Here is a 24843-nt window from a genome sequence, read left to right as displayed (position 1 = left end):
TAGTTTGGTGTTATTTTTTTCAAGGGGGCCTCATGAAACCTGCTCTGCCCCTTGTGTGAGTCCTTGGCAGCTGGCCAGATGCCTGCATAGGAGGAGCCTCAGCTCGTCAGGCCATTTTTAAGACGTCAGCAACACAGGGAGGATCAGTCCCTGTTTTGCCAAGACCCTGGGCGAATTGCTGAACATTGTTGGACTTCTTAAGTGTTTTTAGAAGCTCCTTTTAGAACAATTAGCTCTAAAGGGCACAGATACTCTCTTGCTTGGAATGGCACCCAAAGAACTTTATTAAAGGTTATTTCAGGAACAACAGGAGGGTTACTGATCCCAGAAGCACACAGCATTGCACCATCATCCAGATATGCTCTTCATTGAGAGAAAGGCATTTTGCAAAGATGCTGCTGAAGGAGAGTCCTTTGGGCCTGTAATGTAGCAGCCCCCATAGGGTTTGTGGAATGCGTTTACCAAAGCCTCTGCCTCCATGTGCTCCCCAGGGGTGTGTGCTCCTGAGATGCTCAGTGCCCCCCTTGGTCTCCAAACACCTCTTTAATCTGAGGGTTGAATGGATTCTCCTTTCCCAGGACTTGGGGCCACTGAAGCTGCACCTTCTCCCATAAGCGATCTGCCAACATCAGCAAAGCCACCTGTGAGAGAGAACCCAAAGGAAGAGGAAAAGGGAAATTAGGATAAATCACTTACCAACAAGATTTCCTACACGCTGTCTGCTAGAGACAGCCTCTAGGGTGTCACCCTGACTCCTGCGCCCACTTCTCTGTATAATCTCCTGGCGGTGGGATGTAGGAGTTCAGTCAGGGTCGTGGGGAAAAAAATGGACACAAACCTTTCTGAAGGCTGGAGGGTCTTGCAAAAGCCTCGGAATAGGATTTGGCTGAAGGCAGCCAGATTCTCTTATCCAGTGCCTGAAAGCTGAAGTTAGATAACTAGGGGATGTAAAGAAAGTGACCTAGATAAGTTAGTTTACTTAGGCCTCTGAACCTGGCCTTTAATCATCTGTAAGACTGCTCTCTCGGGAAGGGTGACCATGTTAATTATCCACAAGTGTGTTGACTCAAAGCCTTTGTCATTAAATCTATACTGAATAAATGCCTGCAGCGCCAGCTTGCGAGGGCCGCGGCTGCTAACTCTTTACAGCACCCTCCTCAGTGTCTGGGAGTGGCCTGGACCCCTAGCCCACTCTTTCACCAGATATCTATGTCTGATTGCATTAGTTCATCTGTCACTGGGTTGGGGTCTGCAGGTCAGACCCGACAGCAGGACCCATCACTTGGTTCTAACAGAGGAAGTGAGGCCGTGGTGAGGAGATGCCACCTCAGTGATAGTGTCACATTGTGTGAGGCTTGACCTTGCTAGTAACTTGCTTTGGAGGTTCTCCTTTCTGGGCTGGAGCTGACGGTGACCCAGCTGCCATCCAGCCTGAAGCTGGTTCCTCAGTCCTGCAACCTCACAGCAATGAATCTGCCAACAGCCTGAGTGAGTTTGAAGGCAGTTCTTCTCCAGACAGGTCTCCAGATGAGAACGTGGCCTGGATGCCATATCTTGATTTTCATTTGTGAGACCCTAAGCGAGGACCCAGTTAAACTGTGACCCACAGAAGCTGTGAGATCATAAGTGTGTATTGTGTTAAGCTGCAAAGTTTGTGGAATTTGTTTTTTCAGTAATAGATTACAAATTCACTTTTTCAGAAATCTACTTACTCATTTACCTGTGGACAGCTGGTATTTACTGCAGGCCTGAGGCTTGGGTTTTAGAGATGAGCATGGTGTGTTTTTCCTTTAAGAAAGTCCTGGTAAGGTAACCAGACATGCAAAATGACACCACCAAGCCCACAGGGAGGGCTGGGAGGAGAATGCACAAACCAGAAAGGGAAGAGGTGCCACTTCCGTTGGCTGGGAGAAGGGATGGGATTTCTCTGAAGAAGGTGGTAGCTGAGACGAATTTCCTAGGAGTTGCCCAGATATATGATGTAGGGAAACAGTGCAATGGTAGAGGACACAGTGTGTGCAAAGGCTCAGAGCTGTGGGAGAGAATGGCATGGTTGGGGAACTACAGGTGCTGGGAGTGGAGGCTGGCTGCGTACCTGACTGGGGGTGTATCTTGGCAGGCTGTGAGTGCATGGAGTCCAGCCACAGCACCAGAGGGGAATTTGCTTAATGCACAGCAGGCTCGACTCTGGCTCTTCCAGCCTGAGGCTTGGACTCTAGCTCTCCTAGCCTAAGGCTTGCTGTCTGGTTCTGTCATTGCATGTCAGGTTTCCCTTTATCCATGACGTTAGCTGGGTCCCTTCTTGGTTGTCCAGTGTCTGGCTTGTCATTAACATGCCTTTGAAGAGGACACTTTTTCTCTGCAGACAATGCCCTCATTTAGCAAATAGGAGCTGGTCAGGCCTGCAGGCTCCAGATGGCTCCAACTCAACAGTGGTTTTCAGTGCTGAGCCGTAAGAGAAATGTGATTGCTGCAGGCCTCCCAGAGGGAAGACATTGCTCAGGAGGGATGCTCCACAGGGCAGCTCGCAGTCCCCTTCCTAATAGGCAGCGTGGCCAACTCGGGTCTGGACCCAGCCCTCTCATCTGCACATTGCGTGGGTGACAGTACGTGATCCAAAGTCCTTTCTGTGTCCAACTGTGTGTGAGATTTTAGTAGTTAGAAAAAACTAGGACTGATCGAGTCACTGCATCAGGTCCCTGGCATTTTAATGTGTTCTGAGCCTTCTGAGGTGGATGCAAACTTCCACTCGTCCTGCTGTGTAATCTCGGTCATATCCATGCAGTGTCTCTCCCACGGCATAATGCACACATACACCACACCCCTCACAACCCCACACCACACATACATACATCACACGCACCCCACCAACACCACATACAAACACCACACACACACCACACACTACACTTACATATATTACATACACCCCCACACACCACACACAAACACCACACACACCCCACACACACATACACCACACCCCTCACAACCCCACACCACACATACATACATCACACGCACCCCACCAACACCACATACAAACACCACACACACACCACACACTACACTTACATATATTACATACACCCCCACACACCACACACAAACACCACACACACCCCACACACACATACACCACACCCCTCACAACCTCACACCATACATACATACATCACACACACCCCACAAACACCACAGACAAACACTACCCATACCACACACCAACCCCTTATAACCCCACACCACAAACGTATACATCACAAACAACCCCCACACCACACACAGAAACATCACAAACACCACGTCCCTCAAAACCCCACATCACACATACATCACACATAACCTCCACATATCACGCACAGAAACACCACACACACCACAGAGACACTATACACCCCACACAGACACCGCACCCCTTACAACCCCACACCACACACACATCACACACACCCCACACATCACACACAGAAACACCACACATACCACACACACCTCACAACCCCACACCACACATACATATATCATACACACACCCCACACATACATATATCATACACACACCCCACACACACCACACACAGAAACACCACACAGACACCACATCACACACACATATACACCACACCCCTCACAACCCCACACCACACACACCCCCCGCACAGAAAGAACACACTACACACCACACATCACGCACCACACACATCACACATAGAAACACTACACACGCATACATCATACACCTCCATCCCCCACCACACCACACACACTACACACAGAAACACCACACCATACACAGAAACACCCCACATACCACACACACATACACACGCACCACACACACAACCCCACACCACACACATCGCACACATCCCAACACACACACTCCACACCCCACACACATACATCTCTCTCACATACACACACACACATCCCACACACACCCCCCATGCACCTCACACAGATACCACCACATGCACACTCACCACGTACACATATCACATACACACACAGCCCTCACTACACACATACACCACACATATACTACTCACACCACACACACCATACATATACAACACACCCCCACACCACACAGATGTACCCCACCGCCCCAATACACGTATACCATATATACACATACACCACATACACCACCAACACACACACCCCTACACCCCCCACATCTCTCACACACACACACCACACAGACACATACAAACACCATACATACCTCACCCCCCCACACCAGCCACAGAAAGCACACCGATACCAAACACACAGAAAAACCACACACCATACACACCCCATATATACTTCTTTGCACTTAAAGCAGGAGCACGTCAAAGGCTGCCTGCAAAGCTGGCCAGTGCTCCAGGGAGGGCCGGATCATCTCTCACACAAAGCAGTCAGGACCTTTGAAGACAGAAGCCTGGGCTTGTGGCTGTTTTCCTGCCAATTCTCAACAAAGGAAACTGCTGCCAGGTCTGTGGAAAATTACCGTTTCTTCTGTTTTGTGTTATTGGCTTTCAACATGATACACCTAAGCTGTCTTTCTAACAGTTATGTGGTACAAGGCTTTTATTTCCCTATGTGTGTTAATAAGGGAGGAGACAGGGTGAGGGCAAGAAGAGGAAAATGAAAATGAAATAGCTCAGATCTGAGCATTTGGTAACTGCTTTGTTTGAAAGCAATTAGTTGACTGTCACTCTAATAGGGAATAAAATATTTATGAGCAGGCATTGAGAAAATATTGGGTCTGAAATGACACTGGCATGCTTATCACTAAACTAGAGACGTGATAAAATGATCCACTGTAATCATTCATTCATTTGACAAATATTTACTGAGCATCTGCTGTGGGTTTCTTATACCACAGTCTTCTGTTATAACTTCCACAGGGCACTGCACAGGGCAGGGCACAGCTACCCTTTCCTCTCTTTACCCAAGTCATTTTCTTTTTTGTGTGTGTGACAGGATTTTTCTCTGTCACCCAGGCTGGAGTGCAGTGGCCAGATCTTGGCTCACTGGAACCTCCGCCTCCCAGGTTCAAGCAAGTCTCTTGCCTCAGCCTCCTGAGCTGATATTCTTTTGTGCTTCTCCACTCATAGTCTAAAATATTAAAGCAAAACCTGTTCATTCTAGAAAAACTGAAGCCCACTTAAGCACAAAGAGAAAAACAGAATAAAAGTCATCTGTAATTAAAATAGAAGTAGCCTCTGTTAACATGGGGTGTAGAACCTTTGTGATTTTATGTATGTGTGTGTATATATATATATGTATATATATATGTGTATATATGTGATTTTATGTGTGTGTGTGTGTGTATATATATACACACATATATATATACACACATATATATGGGTGAGAAAGGGAGACTCCATCTCAAAAATAAAAATTAAAAAAATATATATATATACATACATATATATGTGTGTGTGTGTGTGTGTGTGTATATATACACCCATATATATACATATATATGTATATGTGTGTGTGTATATATATATACACATATATATACGCATATATATACACATATATATATGCATATATATGTATATATACATACATATATATACATATATATGCATATATATATGTGTATATATATGCGTATATATATGTGTATATATATATACACACACACACACACACATATATGTATGTATATATATATTTTTTTAATTTTTATTTTTGAGATGGAATCTCCCTTTGTCACCCAGGCTGGAGTATAGTGGCATGATCTCAACTCACTATAACCTCCACTTCCCGGGTTCAAGCGATTCTCCCACCTCAGCCTCCCAAGTAGCTGGAATTATAGGAACCCACTATTACATCCAGCTAATTTTTGTATTTTTAGTAGAGACAGGGTTTCACCATGTCGGCCAGGCTAGTCTCAAACTCCTAACCTCAGGCGATCTGCCCACCTCGGCCTCCCAAAGTGCTACGATTACAGGCATGAGCCACTGCACCTGGCCCTGATTTTATATCTGAAAACACACACACACACACACACACACACACACACACACACACACCATTCCTCTTGAATGTCATTTTATACTCTGCTCTTATTGAAGTCAAATTTAGAAACAGTAAAATGAACTCTCTTTAGTAAACAGTGCTATGAATTTGACAAATGCATACAGTTGAGTCATTGCTCCTATAATCTGTAGTCTGATTGTATTTACTTTGCTGTACATTATAAACACATTTCTATGTCACTAAAGGTAGATCTTTTTTTTTTTTTTTTTGAGACAAAGTCTCACTTTGCCACTCAAGCTAGAGTGCAATGGCACAATCTCAGCTCACTGCAACATACACCTTCCAGTGCAAGCGATTCTCCCACCTTGAGCCTCCAGAGTAGCTGGGACCACAGGTGTGTGCCACCATGCCCAACTAATTTTTGTATTTTTAGTAGAGATGGTGTTATTCAGTGCATAGTATGCTACCACATAGATGCAAGTTAATTCATTTTATCAGTAGAAACTTTTATCACATACTCCACCCCAGCATTTGTCCTCAGGATGAGAGGATGGAGACACCCTTCTTCTGCCAGTTCACACAACATTGGCAGCTCAGGAGGAGGTCATTGGCTGCCCTACTAAGCATGTGTGTGGAATAAATCTATTCCAGAAGAATGCTAGGGAGTGGGTGCTCTGATTAAGTGGGATCTTCTGGTTCATAGAAATTCTTTTCCAGGTATTTTCCTTTGTAGTTGAACATCTTTCAAGCCCACTTTCTTGCTAAGTTGCATATAAACACATCCAATTCATAACCTGGTAAAGCCAGAAGTGGTTTCTGAGTACATCAGTTTAGTTTCTTGTAATACAGCATGACGCTTTCTTCAACCACCTGATGATCTGGAATCATGCTGGCCATCCTTACATCAGTCTGTGACCACTGAGGAGAATGTGGGAGGAGAGTAGGCACAATCTGTACTGACTCCAGGAGGCACTTGACTTTGATTCCCTGAATAAAATCTCTGATACGAACTTGCCTCGCTATCCTGTGACTCTGTGTTTAGCCATTAAAAAAAAACTGTTTAAAATACAACTTTTCCTTCCATTTTTCTTTGTCCCTCTGGACTGGTTCCCTACGAAACCATCCTCCACGCTGCTGCAACAGGCATCTTTTTAGAACACAAGTTGGATCATTTTTTGCTTGAGAATGTCCAGTGGCGCCTCATCTCCCTCAGGACCAAGGTCAAGCCCCAGGCAGATCTTCCATGATCTAGTTCTCTAATATGCTGTAGATTCCCCCGCTCAACTCCAGGGTCATACTCTCTGGCTGCACTGAGCGCTTTTCTTTCCTCTGATAGGCCATGCTTTCTTTCATATTCAGGTCTTTGCCCATGCAGTTGCCTCTGCTCAAAACACTTTCTGTAACGCTTCTTCGCTTCCCTTCACTTGACTAGTTCATGGTCTTAGTTCTGACATCGCCTCCTCTGAAAACATTTCGAAAACCCCCCTCTCCCATCCCACCCCGTAATGCTCTGTGGTGTTCTGCACTTGCACAGTTGAAGGCATTTACTACTTTATAGTTAATTGTCTGTTTACTCATCATTTTCCTACTCTATACTATAATTTTAAGTGGCAAGGTATTTTCTTGTTCACTCTTGAATTCTCACTGCATTTGACACTGGGTAGTCACTCAATAAATATTTTTGGATGGCATGTAGCCAATCTTTTCAGCTCAGTATACATGCTAAACAGGCAGGCTTCAGGCCTAGCTGTTTATTCTTGCCCACTTTATCACTGGCTACCGGCATGTGAACAAATCTTGCAGGAATGGCATAAGATTATGGCACATATTGATTTTCAGTTTTGACTGCGTTTTCAACAACCAGATATAGGTGAAACTGAGTTCAAGATAGAGCCTCAATTTGACAGACCTTGAACCCCAAAGTCATTTTAAGAGTCAGAAACAGAATGGTTATTTGATAGATGGGATAAATATATCCTGAGAGATAAAACAAAGCTGTCTTTGACCCTCTTGTTTTTAGTTTGTTCCTGACACGCTACGTGAGCATCTTTTAATATGCCCATTCTCTACAGAATCAGAAGGGTAAGACGCTATTCTCTTCAGAGAATGACAAGAACTACCACCTCATAACTGCTAGAAAGGAGGGATAGACAATATATACAAACTCTTCTATAACCAAAGACATCAGTTCTGGGGGACAAGATCCTGATATTTAACCAGAATCTAGCCAATAATTTTCTTTGATTAACTCATCCAATTGATACACAGGAAGGTTAGCTATTCAGAGGTCATTACTCTGATTTTGTGTGTCTGTGTGTGTGTGTGTGTGTGTGTGTGTGTGGCTATTTAAATCTGCGAGGCGGGCATTTAACACTTACTTTAAAATTTGCTCAGCATTTGTGGGATACCACTTTAACTCATTTGTTGGGGAGTGGGCACCCTTCTATTCTTTTCCTTTTGGAGGTGATTCTTAGCCCTGCCCATGGGCACTGGCTGAACCTAGAGTTGGAGGAAGGTGGGCTGTGTTCACTTCATTCAGGCTCCTGAGGGGACAATCAGCCCTCTTGTGGCCCGGGTCTCAATGGCCAGCCAAGGAGCATCCTCCAGACATGCCCATCAGGTTTGTACCCTTTGGTAGCCACACGATGCTTCCCCAACAGCTCAAGCAGAAAGGCTCTGTAATGCGGGATTCCCTGAGAGTAAATGGCCCTTCCCTCCCCACGGAGGAGCAGCTTTCAACATTTTACAAGTGGCAGAGCAACTCCCCCACTTCTTTTTCTTCTTCTTCTTCTTAATAAAGAACTGTCATGAGTAAGTCCAGGACCATACAACAGATAAAAGTGGAACTTCCCTGGCTGAAGCCAGGATAATGGGATGGGAGTGGAGCCGGGAGGGGACAGAGTCCCGCCCTCTGGCTCCCCTTGCTTTGTGAAGAGACCAGAGGAGAGCTACCTGACAGAACTGTACTTTGGATCCTCAATGAGAAACAGCTCTTACTGCAGGATACTGCCAAGGACATCGTTCTCCTATACAGCACTCTTTCTAGAAAGATCTTTAGAATAAATTTCTTGTGGGTCTCACTTCTAAAAAATCCTTGTAATTTTCCTTCTTCTTTTTTTTTTTTTTGTTTTTGTTTTTTGGAGTCCTTGATTTATTTTTTTTATCTTATGGAAGCCGTGGCTTAATGCCCTTTTTAGCATTGCTGCTAGAAAGCACAGAGTTGATTCTGTAAGCCCCTTCTGGCAGTTTCTCAGGACTGCCCTGCACATATTTTATTAATTGTAGAAATTAAGTCAGGAATCCAGGTATAATTTCTACTTCATTTTCCTATTGTCCTGAATTTCACTTTGTTTTTATTAAATCTTCTATCTTACACGTGTGTACGTTACCTCAAGTCTTTTCTGGAACAAAACAGGATAAAAAATAAACACATGAATGTGTAAGGGCAATTAAAAACCAACAAACCAATAAACAGCCTTCTGCAACCACCGTGTAACTGCTCACCTCGTTGGGGTGGAATCCGTCCACGGGCTCGATGAGCTGCCAGGGCTGCCCGCCTCTCTTCTGCCACTCCTGTATGACTGCAGGGCACAGAACCAGAGGGTTACAGACACACTTGCACAAGCAACAGCCAACATCCAAGGGAAAGGATGTGAGAGCTGCCCAGGCCCTCACAGGCCCATGTTGACCCAGCCACGGCTACCCCTGAGCTGCTCTCTTGCACTGGGGGCTTTCTGAACAGAAAGGATCTTCCTATTGTGTGTGTGTGTGTGTGTGTGTGTGTGTGTGTGTGTGTGTGTGTGCCTTTTTCTAACTCAGGAAGAGAATACGTGAGAGTGTTAGATGAATGTGGTTTGTGTAGCAGGGAGGGCAGTGGGAAAAGGTAAGCTCTAAAATATTCAACACCGATTTCAGTACATGCCATTTTTCAGTGGTGCGGTAGGATGGTATTACAGGAGGGGAAAAGCCAACATTTTGTTAACATCCCCTTTCATGGGTTGCCATTTGCAGACTCTGCCTGCATGTGTCAAGCACTTGCCTTTCAAAATCATACAGTACATCAGGAATATAATTACATAAAATTATCTCATCGCCACATTTAGAGGGAATATGGCTGCAGAGAAAATATTATGAGCCCCAAAGTGATGAAAAGCAATAAAGCTGTCCTTCAACCGGGGTGAGAGACCAAGAATGTCAGTTGCTGCAAGGCAACAGCACGATTAACTCGACGTCATTCCATCATACAGTCAGTAAGAACTCCTCAAGGAAACTTCAGACCCCTAGGGAGCCTCCAGAGAGCAGCATCTGAGCTAGCTGCTCCCGGGAAAGTTACGCCCTCACTTCCCCAGCGTCCAGCGGTGGGGTCAGGCACAGCTAAGATTCCTCCTCTTCTTTACTCTTCATTCCCCAGAAAACTCAAGAACACAGGTCTGTGCCCTCTGAATCTCCCTCTCTTATCCCAAAGGAAGGATGGAGATTCTGTCGGGGGCTTTGATTGGACAAGAGGGGCTGGACTTCCCCAGGCTGAGTCAATACAAGGCTGCTTTTGCAATTAGTCCTAATATCCCAGTATGCCATCCCCACTTACTACCCAATCCCGGTTCCCTGGAGGTGGGTGGGGTGGGAGTGCTGAAGATAATGCTGCCCTTCTCAAAGCCCAGGAAAAAAAATTCATGCTAATGGTTTGGAGTCCTACACACTGAATTGGGGTCCCTGCTAGCTGACTCTCTGGTAGAATGACCGCCCCTGAGCCACGGTTTCATATTATGCTTCTGGCTTTTACTGGAGGCTTTTAGAAGAAACAGCTATTGATAAGTTGCCTTTGCATTTCTTGAAAACTCAAACTGAGGACACGGTCCACTGTGTCACGTACTGTCTGCCACACAGAGTCTCAAGGGAGAAGTAGCAGCATGTTGGTAAATAACACTTCTCTCTAAAGAAACGGTAGGCAGATCTGCACTGATGCTTAAACAGCATTCACTCTCGTGAAAGTTTATTTGTTCTGCCAAGTCAGCATGCAGCTTTCAACAATTTCTTTCTTGCCCTTGGCCATAATGTCTTGTAAAGGCACAGTTTTGGAGAAGCTTGCCTGGCTCAGTCTTCAGTTTGCCTGGACTGTTTTGCCTGTTTTTTTTAGGCATGACCTTGGAATCCAACCTTCTGCTTGAGGTTCAGTCCTAGCTGCCTCATCTTTCCTTCTGGACTTGATCCCCTGTGGGGTTCCAGACTGCCCTCCTGGCTGCGATGCTGGCTTTGCCGGGTCAGGGATGCTGTCCAGTCCATCCCCTGCCATTCCCTGATGCTTCTTTTGGGCTCTTTGTTCTCCCTGTTATCCAGGAGAATGGGCCAATTTCTCCCTTTTGGGTCCTGATTTTCTATTTTCTAACTCTATGCTGATTCTCTGTCCAAGCTACCTCCAATCTGAACATCCAACAAATTGCCCTTAATGGAGAACCAGGCATCTGGAAAGATTTCTTCAAATGCAGAGCCAGGATCATCACCACTGAGCCCTCTCAGTTCTCTTTGTCCTTTTATAATCTTTGTCTCATCTCTCCTTGCAGTCCCACAGGAGTCTCTCAAAAATCGGCAACGATGCAGAAAGGCCAGGCCAGGTGAGATGTCAGCCTCCTAGTCCCCTCCCTGACTTCAGAGGTGACATCATCTCCATCCTACTTGTGCTCCTTTTTGCTTCACCAAAGTTCTTGATGAACATTTTGTCCCTTTTCCCTTTATTTCTAGTTGGGTTTCAACTTATGCTGTACAGATGCTAACAGAAAAAAGAAAAGAAAGAATGAAAGAAAATCCCAACAGGGTGTTACAAGGACTGAATGCTTGTGTCCCTTCCAAATTCCCGTGTTGAAATCCTAATCCACAGTATGATGGCATTAGGAGGTGGGGTCCTTTGGGAGGTAATTATGCCATGAGAATGGAGCCCCCATCACGGGATTCATGCCCTTATAAAATGGATCCCAGCTGGGCGTAGTGGCTCATGCCTGTAATCCCAGTAGTTTGGGAGGCCGATGTGGGTGGATCATATGGTCAGGTGTTCGAGACCAGCTTGGCCAACATAGTAAAACCCCATCTCTACAAAAACAATACAAAAAAAAAAAAAATTAGGCATGGCGGCAGGCGCCAGTAATCCCAGCTGCTCAGGAGGCTGAGGCAGGAGAATCTCTTGAACCTGGGAGGCAGAGGTTGCAGTGAGCCAACATAACGCCACTGCACTCCAGCCTGGTTGCCAGTGCAAGACTCTGTCAAAACAAAACAAAACAAAAAACCCAGAGGGCTCTCTCACTCTTTTTATTTATTTATTTGTTTAACCATATGAGGATACAATGAGAAGTCAGCAGCCAGCAACACAGAAGGGGGCCCTCACCAGAACCTGACCATGCTGGCATCCTGGTTTTAAACTTTCAGCCTCCAGAACTGTGAGAAATAAATTTTTGTTGTTTATAAGCCACCCAGGTTATGGTAGTTTATTATAGCATTCTAAGATGAGGCAGATATTAAAAAATTCCCAGGCATGCTAATAAGAGTAGGTCAATGGGAACTGAGCCCAATCAAGACCTCAGACAGAGACTGCTAAAAAGTTAGGAAGAGTTGGATGAATAAGACATGAGGTAGAGTCGTCTTGTAATAAGCAGATGCACAGCAAGCCACGGACCTGACCTGGAGTACCCTGGTGTCACCTGATGCTGCAGGGGTAGGAAGCCTCTTCAGTGCTTTTTGTCCATGTTCGTAAAGAGAGTTGAATGACATGTTGAATCAAACCCATGCCTGCGATGGGTAAGAAAATGTCTAGAAAAGGGTTATGGTGATCCAGAGCTCTGGGAAATCTAAAGTAGAAAGCAAATTTGAACCTGTTAAGGAAGTAATTTAAACAAGATCGTGTTCCTTGAGAAGAATGTTTACTAGGAACCTGATATTTACAAGGTGAGATTTGCTTATATGTGAGTTTCTTAGACTGTGATTCAATTTTGGCATCTAGGCTTAAAGTAATTTTATGCTATTTTCATTTTGATTCACATTTTATGTGTGTTACTAATTACCAGACTAAAAACTATGGCCCTTAGAGAAAGAAAGAGAGGTGTTGATAGATGTCTTCCTGGAACAAGATAATTAATTCAATGATCAGAGATAGTGACGCAGGCTGAGCATCTCACATCCAAAAAGCCAAAATCCAAAATGCTCTAATATTAAAAACTTTTTGAGTACCAACATAATGCTCAAAGGAAATGCCCACTGGAAAATTTTGGATTTTGTACACAGGATGCTCAACTGGTTAAGTATATGTAATGCATATATTCCAAAATTTGAAAACATCCCCCCAAATCCAAAATCTGAAATATTTCTGGTCCCAAGCATTCAGGATAAGGATATTCAACCTATACTGTGCTTTCAAAATGAGAAGAGATGGCCATTCCTTTTTCCTTCCCTTGGAGACTTCAGCAATTCCATAATTGTGGGAATTATGGAAGGAAATCAGGAACAAAAACACGAAGAAAGAGAAGGGATGTTTACTTGCCAAGATTTGCAGGGGAACAGAAGCATACCCTAGGGTCGGGGGCAGTGGGAGACGTCCACCTTTTATCATCACCCTAGTCCAGCAATTCTAAATGATGTCGATGATAACACATCCCTCCCTGCTAAGAAATTATTCCTGTCTCCCAGCCCCCATCCCTTCTCTACATTAGGTGACAACTACAAGGGAGTCCAGCCTTTGGAAGAACTTGCTTGCTGTATAAAATAATACAATAGGTGTTAAAAGAAAATTCTCCAAGTTTACTAAGGCTACAATCTATCTATTTACAGAGGCAAGCATCATTTTTCCCCCACAGGATTATTATGTCTGTGAGGGCTATGGGTCATCACATATATGTAGCCATTAGGACAGTAAAACTTAAGGAAGCCTCAGTAACTCACAGGCAAGTGTTTAGAATTTTATCTGTATCACGACCAATGTCAAAGGAAAGATCCTTTGTTTATCTCAGGATGAAATTCTGCTTTCTGGGGAGAAATGCAATACCAGACACTGGTCTTTACTTTTTCCTTAATTGATTTTAAAGTGGGAGGTCCGATCAAAGATAATATGGTAAGTTGGTCAGTTTCCTTTCTACTTAGGACCATAACTTAAAACAGAGCAATGAGTTCCTATTTGTTCTTCAGAAGATCTGGATTAAGTTTCCTGAATGACCATGGATGATCTGTGGAGATTTGGAACATACTGTATTTTGTTTTGTTTTCTTCTTCTTAATGTATTTTCTTTATTTGTAAAGTCAAAGAAACTGCTTTCTACTTCAGACCATAACTTAAAATAGACTAGTGAATTCCTATTTGTTCTTCAGAAGATCTGGATTAAGTTTCTTGAATGATCATGGATGATCTGTGGAGATTTGGAGCATAATGTATTTTGTTTTGTTTTCTTCTACTTAATGTATTTTCTTTATTTTTAAAGTCAAAGAAACTGCTAATGACTCATAAAACACTTGGTAGCTCTTGGGTGAACAGCAACACTAGCAGATATTTTAAAGGAAAGGCTGCATTCTGGTCAGCACCATAAAGCCATTGGCTGATTTTACAGATGTATTCATGTTGGCGGGAACCAGGAACCAGGCTTCCTCCAATTGAGCTGTCTGGGACGCTGAGGGCAGCTGGAGGTATATTTAAACTGTCGGTGTAAAAATGGCTTTGTCAGCCAAGTTCTATTTTCTTTCCTCTGTTAGGGATGTGTGGTGCAGACAAACAGAAAGAACATCACCTGCTCAAGTTGGCATTTCCTGAAGGGAGGAAAAGTTGCTGCCTCTGTTTAGTTCATAACCAGTTGGAAAATGAGTCAGCAAGAGACAAAAAAGAGTCTTTGGAAATGAGCAATCATCTTTCAGTGCTGGACCGAGGCTGTAAGGGCAGAAAACGAATAGGTCTCGTGTCTACCCGCAAGTGACAGGAACCCTCAAATGCAATTTGCTCTGTCACAAGGATGTGAAATTGTGAATTTTAGTATCATGAAAAATGAGAATATTTTTGACGCAATAGTCAGCTCACATAAAGTACCAAAATGAGAGAAGAGATTTTCATGGGACTATTAGGACTGCAGACTTAATAAGCGACTCTGTAGGGTTTTAATTTCTGATAGAAGATTACTTTTCTTCTTGGTAATGACATGCATTTCTACCATACCTTCCTCGAAGGAACTCAAAGTACTTCACAGGCATGAATGGAGCTGGGGGATGGGCTGGACCTCAGAAGTGAAGGAGTTGCTTCCTACACACTGATGATGGCAGTGGGGGGATGGCTGCTAACAGTTATGGAGCCCTTAAACTTTACACGTTTTGTTTCAGTTAATCCTTACATGGGTCAGTTATTTCTATCCTACATACAAGGAAACAAAGGCTGGGTGGTTATTTAATTCACTTGAGGTTACCCAGATCCTCTATCTCTGAGCTGGAACACAGTTGTAAATTCTGTGCTCTTTCCAGATCCACACATAGTACCCAAATGAGGTAGGTTTCTGGGAAGATGAGCTTCCCAGGCACGGGAGGTGACACGCGGAGATGGGTCTGGGATGGGATTATCCCTCCACCTGCTTTTGGAAATGCTAAAATTTCAAGTTAAAAATGTTACTGAAAATCAGATAGAAATGCTAGCTCTTTCGGGTGTGGACATGGTGGCACCGAGGCATCAAATGCAGGTGCTGTATCAGCTGTTCATGGAGGCAGTTTCCACAGTGCTCTCACGGTGCCCACATGCCTAACTTCCTGAGGAGAAGGCGAAGGAGGCCCTGCACCAAAACTGGATCTTCGCATTTCTTTTAAACAAATGGCAGGAGATTACAAAACAGGAAATTCCTTGAACTGCTGATGGGAATCACTAAGCAAGGAGAAATGGCTACGAGCTTTCTGCCACATTGATGTAGACTGTTCAGTTCAGCTTAACTCAACTTTTTGCTTTTTCACAGCATTTATTATTGCTGCGAGGACAAGAAAGGGCTGATGAGGCCCTGCTTCCAAGCATGTCAGTTCACCAGTGGAATTCTGGCCAGTCAAGAATAAAGCTCTTCTCTCTGTATCCTTCATGGAGATAAGGACTCTTCTGTTTTGTTGACAATTATGTTCCTGGCACCTTCATAGCTCCTGGCACATAGCAGGAACTTATAAATCTGATGACTGACCCAGCTCTTAGTCTGAAAGCATTATAGAACTCTGTTTATTAAAATTTATTCTTATTTTTATAGAGATGAGGTCTCAGTCAGCCATGCTGGAGTTCAGTGATGTGATCACAGCTCACTGCAGCCTCAACCTCCCAGGCTCAAGTGATCCCCCGCTCACCTCAGCCTCTAGAGTAGCTGGGACTACAAGCATGCACCACCATGCCTGGCTAATTAAAAGAAAAAATCGTAGAGATGGGTTTTGTTTTTTTTTTCTTTTTGATGGAGTTTCACTCTTGTTGCCCAGGCTGGAGCACAATGTGCAATCTCAGCTCACTGCAACCTCCGCCTCCCAGGTTCAAGCTATTCTCCTGCCTCAGCCTCTCGAGTAGCTGTGATTACAGGAATGTGCCACCACACCTGGCTAATTTTTGTATTTTTAGTAGAGACAGGGTTTCACCATGTTGGCCAGGTTGGTCTCCAACTCCTGACTTTGTGATCTGCCTGCCTCAGCCTCCCCAAGTGCTGGGATTACAGGCGTGAGCCACGACGCCTGGCCATAGAGAGATGAGGTCTTGCAACGTTGCCCAGGCTGGTCTTGAACTCTTGGATTTGAGTGATCCTCCCACTTCAGCCTCACAAACCATTTATTAAACTTTAATGAGCATAGAAATGACCTGTGGATTGTGTTTGAATGCAGATTCTGATTAGGTAGGTCTGGAGGGGGGCCTGAAATTCTGTGTTTATAACCAGCTCCCGGGCAGTGTTGATTTTGCTTATCCAGAAGCATACATTGAGTAAGGAAATGGTACCTTTTCTGTGTACCCGGCATAACATTTAGGAGGATGGCACATTATTTCATAGAATCATCACAAAGATTTGTTAGGAAGATACGGTATCCCCATTTCCAGGGCTGGAAAGGGAATTTGGAAACATTCAGAGAATTGCCTGTAGTCCTAGAGATAATAAATGACAGAGCTAGAGATCACTCTGGAAAATAAAAAAAAAAAAAGCCCCATGTGAGTGTTAGACATTATTATATTTTTAATAACTTTATCTATATTCAAGGTTGATGATGATCAAAGATCACTTGATGGTGCATTTGTTTACACCAGGAATTCATTAATGAGTCCTTAACTCTGCATTATAATGAGAGGTTATTTATCAAAATGTCTCTCCCCATGAGGGAAATGTGTATCACCTAGGCAGGAAATCTAGTTAAGGGAGATCAGTCTTGTTGAAAGGATGTTTGGAATTGAACTACTAGAGTTTGCAAGGCAAAACCTGTCAGCGAATGTAATATCTGATAATTCATGATGGCCATCTGCTCCAACCCAGATGCTGAGGATGAGGGCCTTGGGGGTGGCGGACAGAGATGATAAACTCTGGGTGAGGAATCTTCCATCTTTCGCCTATACCGTGAAACTTTATAGCATTATCTCGTCTGGCAGTCAACAGGGGGCTTTGCTCTGGTATAAAAATTGCTTGGCAATGAAAATCAATCAGGAAGGATTACATTTAATCAGCAATAATTTTTCAGACTCAAGATGTAAAGGGTAAATCAGTAGCTATAGTCATCACGCCTGTTTTTGTGTGGCCACTTAGCAGTGACGCCAGTGTTTGGACAGAATGCTAAAAACGAAACTTAATAATGTCCTTTCCAGAAAGCTGGGACATGGGTTGATCAATTTGCCACAGGCAAGTTATTTGGTCCCTCCCTTAGAGGTTCTGATTAGGTTGGTCATGTGTGGGGCCTGAGAATCTGCACTGCTCCTGAGTCCCTGGGTAATTCAGGGCCCACTGTGAGAGGTGCCAGCCTATCTGTCGTTTCTGTCACATCCATCTGTGGCCCACAGGTAACCAGGGCATTTAACCTGGCAAGCACAGGTTAGTGAGTGAATTAACCTGTAGGTTGCCAGCCCAAAGCTCTTTCTAACCAGTCACTGGCTCCATTGCATCAGGGACTGCCAAATGATGGTGAAGTGCAGAGGTAACGCTGAGCCCAACCTTCTCAGAAAGAGTCCCACATTTGATCTTTTTTCAATGCCGAGAGCTATTAATGTATCAGAATAGGTAGGAGTAACCCTGCCCAATCTGCTGCCTACTGGCTTATAAAACCAGTATAAAACCAGTTGCCCAGGCCCTAAACTAGCTGCTGCTTTCAACTTCTGTCAATATCCAAACAAAGCCACTTACTTTCATGGAAGGCAAATTCCATGTAGAAAAGATTGAAGTTTGTAAATTTCTCTTTGGCCGCAATTTTTTTCAGTGTGTTGGAGAGTTGCTCTGCTCTCTAAAGACAGAGGAAACAGGGAGAATTCCATGAAATCTAGACTTTGACTTTAGTGAGATAAATCAGGCAGAACAAAGAAATCGATCTTCCACATCCTACCCCACTTTCATTTCTCCAAGCCATCAGCAGACCGAAGCTCTGCACATTCAACTCTATTCACGTACAAATGGCCAATGAACATATGACAAATGTTAACGTTCATTAGGCATCAAATCAGTGTAAATTAGTGATACTAGTTTTTCCACCCTTGGGATTGGCAAAGGTAAGATAACCATAATATTGAATGTTGTCATGGGTAGGTGAATGAGAATGTCATTAGCTTAACCTTTCTAAAGAGCAATTTGGCGGTATGGATCAAATCCTTAAACATGGACATACTCTTTGGCCCAGTAATTTTTCTAGGAATTTGTCTTGAGGAAATAGAGATGTACACAGAGACATACATCTTTAGATATACGACTGTTCATCACAGTGCTATTTATCATAGTATAAATTTGGAAACCATCTAAATGTCCAACACCAAAGGATGAAATAAATCATAATGTATTCACATTTATTAACTTTTGAATGGTTACATCATGATGTGGAGAAATAAACTATGAACACTAGAAAGCCTAAAAGAGTATGTGCATTCTCATATTATATAGGCAGAAACCAAATATATTGATCTCTGGAAGTGGTAATGGAAAGACATACACATATACTGAATTTGGGTGGTGGAATGTGGATTTTTGTTATTGTTCTTTATGCTTTTTTGTGTTCTCCAAGTTCTAAAAAATTAAAATATGCTTTTTATGTAAAAAATATTCAATGAATCTTTTTTTTTTTTTTTTTTTTTGAGATAGGATTTCCCTCTGTTGCCCAGGCTGGAGTGCAGTGGCGTGATCTTAACTCACTGCAACCTCTGCCTCCAGGTTGAAGTGCTTCTCATGCCTCAGCCTCCCGAGCAGCTGGGACTACAGGTGCCTGCCATGACACCTAGCTAATTTTTGTATTTTTAGTAGAGACAGGGTTATATCATGTTGGTCAGGCTGGTCTTGAACTCCTGATCTCAAGTGATCTGCCCACCTCCGCCTCCCAAAGTGCTGGGATTACAGGTGTGAGCCACCACGCCCAGCCTCAATAAGTCTTTTACAAAGAGATTGGTCACCATGTGTGAAAGAAGCGCAAACCATGTTCTTGGAGCAATGGATTCCCTGAGAGAAGGGAGGTTCTTATTCACCTCAGGAGAACTTTCGTCATGCATAGGGGCCAATCGCGACCAGTTCTCTCCACCTCTACAACTATGCTTACGACCAGTTTTAAAACTTGTGTGTGTGTGTGTGTGTGTGTGTGTGTGTGTGTGTGCGTGCAGTAGAATGTGTGTATACATGTGCACACATGAGAGAGACAGTGGCTGAGAAACACAGTCAGAGGACAGACCCAGAGCGAGGCAGAGGGAGACAGGGTGCACCAGGTTCTCTCCGCTCCCCAAGCACTCGGGAGGTTTTGGAGGCCATCTCCCTGCTAGGATCCCATCCCCACTGAAAACTCTGCAGCAAACACAGGGAAAGAATGATCAAAGATGGTATCAAAAGGTCTGTGACAGTCGTACCTCTGAAGTGAGAGTCCGCAACGTCTTGTTGGAAGACATCCAGCCGTGGCAGGGGCTGACCTGAGAGCAGGAAAACACTTTGATTACAGAGGAACAGGATGGGCAAGCGGGCTTGAAGCAAGTCAGTGAGTGCTCACCTGGAGGCAGTTCAGGAAAGAGTACAGCTGCGCATAGGTCACGTCTTTATTTAGCTGGCCTGGAAAACGGAGAGGTATGGTAGGTTGAATGCACTCGGCAATAGCGGCATTTAGAGACACTTGGGGGCTTCCCTGCCTCTCTTGTGGAAGGTCGCTATTTCCAGGGAGTTACCCTGATTTTTCATGGCGCATTGCCCTCCAAGAATGCCTGTGCTTTCCTCCTTTCTGAGCCCCTAGAAATTCAGACCCAGAGTTGGGGTCTGAACTCCTGAGGAGTTCAATTCCATATAGAGCTCTGAGCATTGGGCTAGGATGGGGCTGGGGCAGCTGGCCTCATATGGACTCAGGAAAGAGAAATGCAAGTATCCTACAGCTCAATATGAACCAGGATCCCTTGAACAAAGCCCTTTAAGAATAGCACTTTCTCCTGGCCCTGGTATGAAATGCTCCCTGCATGGGGCACGGGGAACATTCGAGGTGGCGGTTGACCTAATCCCCTTTTCTAGGTTTATGAAATGCTCAGGCCTGACCAAATTATCCCATGCTGGGGGCCTGGCAGGACATTCTGAGTATCTGAAACTTTGATCATGTAGTTCCCTGCAGTTTGGTGAACTGAAAGCCTTCAAAAATGCTTGGGCGGCCACGGGACGGGGAAGGTGGTATCTCATGTCTCCCTTCGTGGCACTGGAGTAAGGGTGTCCAGTGGATACCTTATTTGGCCCTAATTAGTAGATAGCCCTACCTTTATTTTTTAGTGCAGCTTACAGAGGTACATAATAAAAGGTTCATCTGGTTCATGAACCAGACGAGGGTTCATCCAGTTTTTCTAAACATCAGCTCTAGTTCCAGAATCTGTGGTGATTTCTCCTCTCTTCCCAACACTGCCCCACCCCGCCTGCAGTATATCCACCCCTCTGTAGCAATTCAACTTTCATGCTGTGGCTCACACACAAAAGCCAGGTCTCCGCAATCTCAGGGCTGAATGACTGACACTGTATCCATTAACAGCCCTCACACTCTTGAAAACATAAAGGAAGATAATAGTATCTATCTCAGAACCAAGAGAAAGATTGAAGGTGATAGAACACAGTCTTATTTTTCACTTATACCTCTGATTAGTTAGACTGGCAGTTAGATTCAATTTTCTTGTCATAGAGAAAAAATTTATTATCTCTCTGTGAGGGTGAGTGAGTCCCAGGACGGGAAACCCTCAGGCTCATTACGGCCGCTAAAGTCACAGTGACCCGCCAGGTCTGTCTTCTGCACAGGCTTCTGTATCTTTGCATTTTAGATGAATCCCAAGTCCTTGGCTTTTGTCCTTGATTTCATTTTATGGGCCCGACACTGAGGTCCCCTTTTCCCCCAAATTCCTGCTTCTACCCACCGTGGTTTTGTTCCTTCTATGTGTGTGTGTGTGTGTGTGTGTGTGTGTGTGCGCGTGTGTGTTATTTTCCCCTTTCCTGAAAGTGTCCCAGTTGCAGTGATTGACACCTTCCTTCTCCACTCCCCACCCTGGGCCCTCCACGTGCTCTCCTGGCTTGGCTCTTTCCCCTGGAAACTGCCACTGAGCCCCAGCTTTCCCTCTCCCTACCTTCTGTGAGGGCCCAGTGTCTCTGAATGCTTTTGCCTTGGTGCCCAGCACCATCTTGTCTCTATGTTGGAAATGGGGCCTCATAGTGAAACTTACTTAGATAGCCTGGCTGGGGTCCTGCCACCCTTCTGGGCCTTGGTGTGCCCCCCGGCCGAGGGGTGGCATCTCTCTGCAGCCCAACTGGAGGTGGCACCTCATGCCTGAGCGTTCACTCTCCCCTCCCCACCTTCAGGCCTGGATTGCTTTGATATCCAGAGGGGCTGGAGTTTGTCCTTCTCCTGTGACACTGGGAACTTCATTGCCGGATTCTCCTTGGGAATGAAGGCCCGCCTCAGCCTTGTTCCACCCTGCCTGAGGCCTTCTCCTGCTGTCTCACAGCTGACGGCCAGCACAGGCCCTAGGGGGTACCCTCCTTCCACACCTCCTCCAGTCCCTCTCCCTTCCCCTCCGTCTCCTGGCTCCACCTCCAACTGGACCTTGTTGAGAAAGGGAACATCCTCACTGTGGGGAGCTAGGTCTGCTGAACAGGATGAGGGCACATTAGGTACACTTAGAAGGACCTGGGAAAGTTGTAATGAGTCAGTGTTCCTCCTCTCTGGTGTCTCTGCCTGTTAGAGGGTAGGGACTCTGAAGCTGGACACGTGGAAGACTGGCTAGGGGTGCTTGCGATGGGCTTATGGCTTCAAGGAAGGGAAGAGGGAAATGGCTCTTAGGCTTTCTGCTTTATTGGTACCATCAGTTGGTCCCCCAGTCTTTTTAGGCGTTATCTTTTATCTTTGTTACTTTAATGTAATTTTTGCCTATTGATCCTGCCTCTATGGGGATCCTGCAGAGAGACTGTGTCTGTGACTCCCTGGTCAGAAAGTCCCTCTGGATAGAAAAGCTGATCAAGAAAGCCCAGGGGCAGGCCAGGAGGACTGTCCCACAGTGGCCAGGAATCTCCAGGGGCCGAGGAGCTCCGTCTGTGTTTATCTGTGTATCTTCGTGTGGGTCTGCATGTCTGTGTCTCTGTGTGTCTTTGTATGCGTCTGTATGTTTCTGTGTCTGTGTGTCTGTGTCTGTTTGTGTGTCTGTGTCTGTGTGTGTGTGTCTGTGTCTCTCTGTGTGTTTGTGTGTGTGTCTGTCTCTATGTGTGTGTGTGTGTATGTGTTGGTATGTGTGTGTCTGTGTGTGTGTCTCTGTGTCTCTGTGTGTTTGTGTGTATGTGTCTGTGTGTCTGTGTGGGTGTGTATCTGTGTGTGTGTGTCTGTGTCTCTGTGTGTATGTGTCTGTGTGGGTGTGTGTCTGTGTCTGTGTGTGTGTGTGTTTTGTGTGTCTGTGTGCCTGTGTGTGTGTTGTGGAGAGCCAGTGGGCTGGCCCAGTGTTTGCCACAAACTCCTCTGAAGATCAAAGGCATGTTCTTCCCCAGCTGGCTAAGTGATGGTTTGTGTCTTCGTAATCTGTAATTTCTTTAGAGCAGGGTCTCTCGTATCTATTTAATTCTGGAAACGTAATTGAAATCTTAGGTACCATAGAAACTTAGTTCCAACAAAGATCAGTCATACTTCCAGGAAATGCAACATAAATGTATTGAAACCACATTCATTCAGACAGATGGAAACACCAAAGTATTTTAAAAAGATATTTGGTTTCAAGTTTAAGAGTAATTGGAGTAAGATGAAGTTGCTGTTTTGCAGCAGAAGCCCTTCAAGGCAGGCCCACTAGCAGACGAATTAGCAGCCTGGAGTCCGTGGCTGCCTCCCCAGAGTCTAACCCTTGGGACGGCCCTGGAATGCCTGTGACTTGCCCATCCTCATGGGCACTCGGCACGTTCACCGTCAGGGTCCACAGAGTCCGTGTGCTGTGTTCCCCAGCGGAGTTGTCTTTTCTCTCTCATGTGAGTACACAGACTGTATCTTATGTCATCTTTACTTAAAAGCACAGAATAGGAAACTCAGATATATTTCTGGAATGATCGCCTTCCTCACAGAGCATGGCTGAGAGGGCTTGTAACCGGCCAAGCTTGACTTTTCTTAAAAGACCTACGTCAGTAGAATCCCAATGTGTGAGGCTCGCTGTCTGGTAATTCCTCATAAAGACAATAAACTCTCACCAGGAATTTTAGTGACTGGTGAAGGCTGTGGGGTGCTTCGGTGGCCAGCGATAGATTGGGTAGTGAGTCACAAACCCAGCTGAGGAGGATGGAGGCTCGGAGGGGCTTGTCACCCCCTCCTCCCTGGCAGGAGTGACACAGGCACTGCTCTTGTTCTGGGCCTCTGTGACCTGCTGAGTGGGTGCTGTGGCATCTAACCCTGCCTTCGCTGGTTGCTCAGGCTGAGTTCTTGCCTGTCCTGAGGGGAAAGGAGGCAGCAGAGACTGTGTCACTGGCCAGGGGCTCCCCCAACGCTTCTGTTCCCTGGACTCTTTCCTAATCCTCAAGAAGTGGCCAAAGTCAAGTCTAGACACTATTATCACCACATTTCTAGGCTCAGATTAATGGAACCCACCCCCTTCTTCCTGCTTTTTTTTCTTTGCACATCACCGTTAGCACAACCCTTAATATGGTGGCCAGGAATCAGACTCGAGTGTCCAGCTGATAGGATGAGATCTACGATGGCCTAAAAAGAGCAACCAAGCCCAGAGGCCAGTCCAGCACCAGCCCTGCTTCACTGCTGGCACGATAGCCAAAGATGGGGTTTGGAATAAGAGCAGAAGAGAGACAGCATGAGGGCAAGAACTGAAATCACTGTGGTTAATGAAAGCATCTATCTCACAGGGTTATTCTCAGAATCATACCTTCCTGGCCGGGTGCGGTGGCTCATGCCTGTAATCCCAGCACTTTGGGAGGCCAAGGCAGGTGGATCACCTGAGGTCAGGAGTTCGAGACCAGCCTGGCCAACATGGTGAAACCCCGCCTCTACTAAAAATACAACAATTAGCCTGGTATCATGGCAGGTGCCTGTAATCCCAGCTAGTCAGGAGGCTGAAGCAGGAGAATTGCTTGAACCTGGGAGGCAGAGGTTTCAGTGAACAATGATTGTGTCATTGTACTCCAGCCTGGATGAGAACGAGACTTCAACTCAAAAAAAAAAAAAAAAAAAAAAACACAAAAAAAAA

General features: G+C 45.1%; 1 protein-coding gene across 2 annotated transcripts in view; it reads right to left on the bottom strand.

The window, feature by feature from the left end:
* Positions 1–205: 205 nt before the first annotated feature.
* AOAH (acyloxyacyl hydrolase) overlaps positions 206–24843 on the bottom strand; it is a 192174-nt gene continuing 167536 nt past the window's right edge. For both annotated transcript variants that reach the window (XM_017502197.2, XM_037729113.1), the window contains 5 exons: positions 20157–20215; positions 20020–20079; positions 18329–18425; positions 9493–9569; positions 206–641 (listed from right to left, as the gene is read on the bottom strand). In XM_017502197.2, the coding sequence (XP_017357686.1) occupies positions 513–641; positions 9493–9569; positions 18329–18425; positions 20020–20079; positions 20157–20215 (422 nt within the window). In that variant the 3' untranslated portion in view covers positions 206–512. The remainder of the gene's footprint in view (positions 642–9492; positions 9570–18328; positions 18426–20019; positions 20080–20156; positions 20216–24843) is intronic.

The sequence above is a fragment of the Cebus imitator genome, unplaced genomic scaffold (assembly GCF_001604975.1).
Source record: "Cebus imitator isolate Cc_AM_T3 unplaced genomic scaffold, Cebus_imitator-1.0 Scaffold294, whole genome shotgun sequence".
NCBI classification, from domain to species: Eukaryota; Metazoa; Chordata; class Mammalia; order Primates; family Cebidae; genus Cebus; species Cebus imitator.
The sequence above is the reverse complement of the archived record's forward strand: the minus strand, read 5'-3'. Positions and strand labels throughout refer to the sequence as shown.